General features: G+C 56.1%; 1 protein-coding gene across 1 annotated transcript in view; it reads left to right on the forward strand.

Moving 5' to 3' along the window:
* ARRDC1 (arrestin domain containing 1) overlaps window positions 1-8,002 on the forward strand; it is a 36,751-nt gene extending 28,749 nt beyond the window's left edge. Inside the window, exons 4-8 of the mRNA XM_044439842.1 lie at window positions 1,058-1,212; window positions 2,363-2,545; window positions 3,000-3,176; window positions 4,560-4,974; window positions 6,409-8,002. Of these exons, the coding sequence (XP_044295777.1) occupies window positions 1,058-1,212; window positions 2,363-2,545; window positions 3,000-3,176; window positions 4,560-4,974; window positions 6,409-6,473 (995 nt within the window). The 3' untranslated portion in view covers window positions 6,474-8,002. The remainder of the gene's footprint in view (window positions 1-1,057; window positions 1,213-2,362; window positions 2,546-2,999; window positions 3,177-4,559; window positions 4,975-6,408) is intronic.
* Window positions 8,003-8,017: the final 15 nt, after the last annotated feature.

Genomic DNA, 8,017 nt, shown 5'->3' on the forward strand with positions numbered 1-8,017 from the left:
TTATTTAATGTATATATTTTAAAATGTTATTTTAATTTATTGTTGTAAGCCGCCCCGAGGCTTCAGCGAATGGGGCGGCATAAAAATGTTTTAATAAAATAAAATAAATAAATAAGCATTGAGTAAATCAAATTAAAGCAAATTAAATTTTATCCCTGTGTGTTACATTCTGGGATGATTAGATCCCAGTTCACAAAAGCCCTGTGTTGGCCGCTGGGGAAGAAACCTGGATTTGGCAATGCCTTCGGCCCAAAAAGAACTTAGGAATTTGCACATCTGGGTCATGTTGAATCTTTGTTTTTGTTTTAAATTGCAGCCAGGGAGTTATGAGTTCAAATCTAACCCTCCACCATTTCTAGAGAGAACAGGGGGCTTAAGAGCTGGGATGAACTGGAAAACCTGGGGGTGGAGCCCTGTGTTGTCTTGGCACCTTCAAGGCTTGTTCTTTTTAACCCCTGCTTTTAGTCAGGATGAAATCAGATAAGCCCTAAGATTCCGGCCTGAGCTCCCTATGGGAAAAAATAAAAGTCACGGAGGCTTCCAAATTAGAGGGATTTGACGTTGAGGAAGCTTTTTCTGCAATGATTTTCAAGAGCTTGTCTCTTGGAGTATTGCCTCTTTGTCCAGGCTTATGCATAATCCACGCAAGCACTAATTAAGTGCAGACTTTAATAGGGGTGCAGAACCAACACCTCCTAGTCATTCTTGTCTGCTTTCCTTTAAAAAGAACATCGCAAGTTTCTAGCCCTTGTGGCTGTGAAGGACACTGTATAATACCTTGTTTCTGCCGCCTCCCAGAGCTAGCAGAATTGAAATAAATAAGTAAATAGATGCATATTTGCTTTAATTCTTTGCAGAATGTACACATGCATGGCCAAGCTAGATGCTGGCATCTCTGTTGTTGTAATGCAAGGTGTGAGAAAGTATGTTCCCGCTTTTGCTATTTTTTAAAAGCAAGATGTATGTAAAGCGTCTTGTTTCTTTTTGCCCACATCTCCCTTCCTTCCTTCCTTCCTTCCTTCCTTCCTTCCTTCCTTCCTTCCTTCCTCGGAAGCAGCGTCTGCACCCACCTCCTTCGAAGGCCCTTTCGGGAAGGTCTTGCACCAGGTCAAAGCTGTGATAGAGACGTCGCGGTTTTCCAAAGACCACAAGTGCTGCAAGGTCTTCTACGTCCTTTGCCCTCTGAACCTGAATGATATTCCTGAAATTGAGGTAAGGCAGCCGTCCCAAGCAGAGGGTGCTGGGTGGGGTGGGGGGAGAAGGGAGCAGGTCCCCCCCACCCCCTGATCTGACTTGCTTCCACTTTAGGGCCACACACGAGAAACTTCCGGGCTGGCTACATCCCAGGGGATGCTTGTTGCTGTTATTCTATCATCATTTATTACTTTTCTATGCTTTTTGCTTGAACACAAGTCTCCCTGCCCCGATAGGCTAGTGCTCTGTGAATGGAGGCGTCTAAAAAATCCAGGGGGCCGACTGTGCTTCCACCGCCACCGCACACACTCCCTCTTCAGCCCAGGGGGTGCAGTCCAGGTATGTGCTGACCGCCCCCCCTCCGGGGGAGGTGAGCTAGGCAGCTTTTGACAATGCGTTAGAGCAGCTTGCAAAATCCCCCTGCCCCCAAAATACAGAGAAACATGGAAACAGAGCGAGTCAGAAGGGTCTCCCAGGCCATCTAGTCTGACCTCCGGCACCAGCCGGCTCCACTCACGACATGCCCACCATGTGCATGTCCAGCCTGTCCTCGAACACCCGCACCGATGGGGCCTCCACCTCCTCCCAAGAAGCCCTTTCCACACCCTCGGGGTCCCGACTGTCAGGAAGTGCTTCCTGGCACCCAAATTGAACCTTGGCTCCCTGAGCTTTGCTCCATTGGAGCGCGTCCTGCCTTCCTCTGCAGGGAGAACAGGTCTCTCCCCACCTCCGTGTGACACCCTCTCACATACCTGGATGTCGCCAACAGATCCCCTCTGAGTCTCCTCTTCTCCAGGCTGAAGAGGCCCAGTTCCCCCAGTCTCGCCCCATATGGCATCCCCTGCAAACCGGCCACCAACCTAGTGGCCCTGCGCTGCACTGGCTCTAACCAATACATACGGTTGCAGATTGCGATGGGCGTCAGGGTCCCGCGGCAATCCAGCTGAATAAAATCTGCAGTACTATTTAGAACCATGCAGCTTTCTCCCAGTCTGTGCCCCCCAAGATATCGGACTGCAATGCTGTGCGCCTCTGAGCAGAATGGGGATGATGGGAGCTGCAGCTCCACTCGTCCATGGACCATCGGTCTGGGGAAGGTCAGGTCAGGTTCTTCGCCAGCATGCTGAGTTGCCCCCGCGCCAACTTCCCTCTCACCCCTTCCCTGCAGCAGCCCAACACGACGTCCGTCGCCAAGAAGTTCAGTTACAAGCTCGTGAAAACTGGCACTGTCGTGTTGACGGCCACCACCGACCTCAAGGGCTACGTCGTGGGACAGGTCATCCAGCTGCGGACGGACATTGAGAACAAGTCAGGCCGGGACACCAGCACTATTGTGGCAAGCCTCGTCCAGGTAGCAGGGAGGGGCAGCCTTCTCTCCCCCCAGCTCCCGTCGGCCCCTCGCCAGCATGGCATGCTGGGCGTCCTTGCCCCACACATTTCTACAGTTCAGAAGCCCCCGAAAAGGGGAGGGGAGGGGAGAGGAAATAGGAAAGAAGAAAGGGAAGGGAAAGAGGAAAGAGGAGAGGAGAGAGGAAAGGAAAACAAGACCTGCAAATCCTGTCATTGCACAATGGCGTGCTTTTGCTATTATGGGCTGGACCGATAGGACAATGCCCTTCCCCCTCCAACACTTCCCAGGTACCCCAATGAAAATCCCATGGGGCGCTTTTTTGTTTGTGTTCGGAGCGACTGTCGCTCTCTTCTTGTGGAAAAGAAAGCCCCTATATTTGGGAGGTTCTGCCGTCGCAAGGGGCACGAAGGGGCCTCCACTAACGTCCCTCTCATCCGCTCCCCTCCCCCTGCAGAAAGTGGCCTACAAATCCAAGCGGTGGATCTACGACCTGAGGACCATCGCCGAGGTGGAGGGCTCGGCGGTGAAGGCGTGGAAGCAGGCCGAGTGGACGGAGCAGATCCTGGTGCCGGCCTTGCCCCAGTCCATCCTGCAGGGCTGCAGCCTCATCCACATCGACTACTACATCCAGGTCGGGAGACCCCACGCCGAGGGCCCCGAAGACCCCGCTAGGGACCACGTCCCCTCCCAGCTCCTGGTCCTGCTGCTGCTGCTCCTTTGTTTCTTGGCCTGGCTGACTCGCCCGCCTGGAGCATTGGAGCAGTGACCAGATTTGAATAGAATACTATAGGGGTATATTACTAATAGTAGCAAATAGCAGCAAAGAGTAGTAAATTTACTCATAGTAAATAGCAGGGACATGATATCCCTCTACAAGTCTCTCAAAGGCTGTCACAAAGAGGAAGACCAAGGTCTCTTCTTGCTGGTGCCAGAGTGTAGGACACGGAATAATCAAGTCAAGTTGTGGCAACCCAGGTTTGGACTTGATATCAGGAAAAATGTCCTCGCTGTCAGAGCAATGCGGCAGTGGGACCAGCTGCCTGGAGAGGTGGGGGGCTCTCCCACAAGGGAGACATTCAAGGCGAAACTGGGCAGCCACCTGAGTGGGATGGGGTGACGTGGTGTCCTGCAACAGCAGGGGTTGGACTAGATGCCCTTCATGGCCCCTTCCAACTCGACTCTTCTATGATTCTATACTAATAGTACTGCAGTAGTAGAAAGGAGTAGACTTGGAAAGAGCCTAGAAGGCTGTGGAGTCCAACCCCCTGCTCCACTTCCCTGTGGGGTCACCCATCCAGCTGCAGGCCAGCAGCCTTCCAGCTTAGCAAAGGCAACTTGACGCCCTCACTCAATGGATAGCTAAGCCGGCAGGCGAGATTCATTCCCTTTCCCTGCCTCCTCTCTCTGACCGGTTGCCTCCATGGGGTCCTGAGGGTGAGGGACCACGGAGCAGGAGTGGGAAGCACGGAAATCTGGCCTGAGCTTGCCCCCACCTGCATCCGAGAGTTCCCAATAAATAGTCGACTGTTCTTGCAGGATTTGTGCAGGGTGACCATTCTGGGGACGGCCGGGGCAACAAGGACAGGGCTCTGGGGCCCGGGCGTCAGGCCGAGAGGGCCCCCCCGGCCCACCGCTCTCCTGTTTCTTAGCACGGAGGGTGAAATGCACGGAATGCATGCAGGACGGCCGTTTCTGTGGTCACCAGTTGCTGAGGGGCACCTGTGGGGCAGGACGGGTGGTTTCATCTCATCCGCACCGTGGGCTTCCCACAGGCAGCCGGTCGGCCCCCGAGGGCCTGGAGTGGGGGGCTCAATTCTGCTCTGACGTGGCTATGTCCTTTCCTTGCTGCCCAACAGCCAGAGCTCTCCGGACAAAGAGCGGCAAGGGATACACGCAGAGAAATACAATCTTAAAACGATGCTCTAAGTGGGGAGTGAAGCCTTGGGTGCGCTCCCACACCCGGGCTCCTCCGCTGCTCTTACGCTGGCTGTTTGGGTTGCTCTCCCCCCATTAGGTTTGCCTCAAGTCGCCCGAGGTGTCCGTCGCGCTCCCGGTGTACATCGGCAACATCCCCGTGAACCGCATCCCGCTGAGCCCCTCCCGGTCCGTCCCCCACAGCCCGATGCCCGTGGTCCCGAGCGCGCCGCCCGAGGACGAGGAGGCGGCTGGCGGCGCGCAGCACCCGCTGGACAATGTCTCCATCCCCACCAAGAGCCATTCCCAGCAGCAGCCCCTCAGCTACGCCCCGAACTTGAGCTTCCCCGAGGGGAGGCTGGATCTGGAGCCCGGCAGCTCCCCAAACCACCCCACGCTTTGCCTGTCGACGGGGGCGACGGTGCCGTATTACGCGGAGGGGGCCGTCCTCCCGGTGGCCACTGCCAGCTCGCTCATCCTGCCTCCGGAGTACAGCACCTGGGGCTACCCGTACGGTAAGAGCGGCCCGATCCGCGGAGAGCCCGTGTAGCTGGGGCCGCAGCACAGTCTGGCGGGAAGGGATGCTCTGGCCTCCCCTGGTCTGAGGGATGGGGAACCCTGCGCCCCCCAGATGGTGCTGGACTCTTGTTCCCGTGAGCCTCAGCCAGCACGGGCAAGGGTGATGGGAGCTGTAGTCCAGCACCACCCAGGCAGGGCGCAGATGGGGCCCCATCCCTGCCTTGGTTTCTCTAGCAATGCCGAGCTCTGTAATTTGGGGAACTGCTCCTAATTTTCTAGCCTGTAGTCCAAAGCCCAGGGAATGATGAGGAAGTTTAACAAGTAATCTCTCTCTCTCTCTTTCTCTGTAAATTTCTCTTCCTTCTTTGAACCATAGCATTAATAATAATAGCAAGAAATAATAATAATTTCTTAAGAAATAATATTTAACAGGATATTCAGAGGTTCTCTCAGCCAGTAATCTCAGTAGATCTCTTGGTGACTTGATCTACCAGAGATCTTGGTTCCCCCACTTGTTTAACGATAGCAAGAACAGCAAACACTGCCCCCTTTCTACACTGGCCCATCACGGACATCTCCGAACAGTTTACAATGACATTAATAAAATAGAATGTTTATTTATTTAAAATATTCATACCCCGCTCTATACGCAGAAGCGTCTCAGGGCGCCTTACAAATCAAAACAAACAATCCAACAATTAACAATCATTAAAATATGCATACAACCAACAATAACATTTCAGAAATGACAACAAAATCAAAACAGGAGCAAAATCAAAATGCGACTGTGAAGTAGTTAAAACCAGATTAAAATCCCTAACATTCAAAATGGTGGGCAAATAAAAAGGTTTTCACCTGGCGCCGAAAAGAATATAACGTGGGCGCCAGGCGAACCTCTCCGGGGAGCGTATTCCACAGTCGGGGTGCCACCACAGAGAAGGCCCTCCTCCGGGTAGCCAGCCTCCTGATCTCATTCAAGGAGGGCTCCCGAAGAAGGACCGCCGCCTCAGATCTCAGGGGGTGGGGGCACAGAGGGGAGAAGGGGCTCCTTCAAGTATCCAGGACCCAAGCCGTTTAGAGCTTTCTAGGTCGTCACCAGCAGCTTAAATAGGGCCCGGACTTCAGTTAAGTAGCCAGTGCAAACGACAGAGGAGCAGGGTTACGTGCGAGTACCTGCCGGTCCCCGTTAACATCCTGGCAGCTGTGTTCCATTCACAGCAGCCTCGCCGCTCTCTCCCCTTGAGGTTTGTGGCTCCCGAGATGCGCCGGAGGGCACGTTTGCGGCCCCTTCCGGCTCTGACCAGCCGCCAGCCCTCCGAGGATCTGCCCCACGCTTCGGGGATCCCCCTCGCCCGTGGGGATGGGGATGGCTGGGCCGGGGGGGGGGTGAAGAAGGGTGTTCGCAACCGCTGTCTCTTTCTCCCCCTCAGAAGCGCCGCCTTCGTATGAGCAGAGCTGCAGCAGCGCGACCTCCAGCTTGAGCAACGGCCACTAGACGGGGCGGCGGAGCGTTTCCAGCAGCGCCGAGCGGGGGGCCCGGACGGGAGGCCTCCCCACCCCGCCTGTGACAGCCCCGCCGGCGACCCCTCGGCTGCCCCGTGGGGGCCCTGCCCGGCACGGCCGGCCCTCGCAGGGTCCCTCTCTCTCACTTGCTGCTATGCTGTGGGAGCATCCGTGATGCCTTACCCAAACCGCTGCGGCGACGTCTGGTCTGGATGGGGGTGTGCGGCCGCTCTGCGCGCGGGACTCTCTTACAGCCTGGGCTCCTCCTGCGACTACAAGCCCCATCGCCCCGAGGAAGCACTCCAGTCCCAACCAGGTGGTGTGGAGGCCGCCTTCTCCGTGGAACGGATGCTGCGCCGGTACTGCTCAGGAGGTGAACCTTTCCAGCAGTCTAGGGCCCTACACAGATTGCTGATCGGAACACAACTCCTATCATTCTGCGGATGAGCACTGGAGTCCTCCAGCATCTGGATGGCCATCCTGTTTGAAAAGGGCTTTTCCCGGGTTTCTCCACCCAGAAAGGCAAGTGCGCTTGTTGTAGGGTAATCTCTGGAAGAAGCGCGAAGATGGACGGAGCAGCAGTGTGAATATTCCGTGGGCACGGATGGATTGGGAGGGAGCCAACGCCTGTGAAAGCTGTGGAGCTTCCGTCTCGCTGGACACACTCCGGAGAGGCAGTGCTTGCTGCCCAAGCCCAAGCCCAAGCCCGAGGGGGCCTCCTCCGCGACGGCATCGTTCCCAAAGGGCGAGAGGCTCAGCTACTGCTCAAAAGGCATACGCCCGTTCACAGCACTGAAGAGCCTCGGGTGGAAGCGCCTTCACTTCCGCCAAGGACGGGACCCGGTTGAGTCCCGCGCCGTGCTCAGGCGACGGTGCCTGGCCCAGGTCTGCCCCAAACACGCCTCCAAACACGCGGCCTCGTGAGCGCCGGTCGGAGCCGCTCCGCCTGTTTCTCTGCACCCCAGCGCCGCGCCGAACAAGCCGACACAGCTGACAATCACGGCCCTGCCTTAATTCTACCTCTGTTGTCTCGTCTTTCAAGCAGTGGGCTTCGAGGGTGAGCGCGTGGAGCTTCGGAAGAAGGAAAGGAAAGGAAGCGAAGTGAAAATGCACATGCTTGTGTCCCGAGGAGGTTCGGCTCATCGGGCGGAACGAGGCAGCAGGGTCCCCCGGCCTCGCCTCCCACTCGTCTGGTCCTTGGCCTTTCTTTTGCTTTTCCTCCAGATCAGGGTGGGGACCCTCCTGATGTTGCTAGACTCCAAGTCCCACCAGCTCCAGCTTGCATGGCTGATGGGAGTTGTAATCCCGCGACAGCTGGGAGTTCCCCAGCCCGGCTTCAGGCAGTTTATCCTCCGGGCTGCGCTCCTTCCCCACGGAGGCCGAGCAATCCTGTTGCGGGAGAAGTCCCGATGACTTAGTGACCTTGATCGGTCACTCAACACTCCTTGAACTGGGCTTACTGGAAACACCACCTCCCCCCCAATTCAGACCCTTTTTCATGGCTTGCCCCCCCCCCCGAACACCCGCCCCCCACAC

Source organism: Varanus komodoensis, unplaced genomic scaffold, assembly GCF_004798865.1.
Source record: "Varanus komodoensis strain SLA01 unplaced genomic scaffold, ASM479886v1 scaffold36, whole genome shotgun sequence".
NCBI lineage: Eukaryota > Metazoa > Chordata > Lepidosauria > Squamata > Varanidae > Varanus > Varanus komodoensis.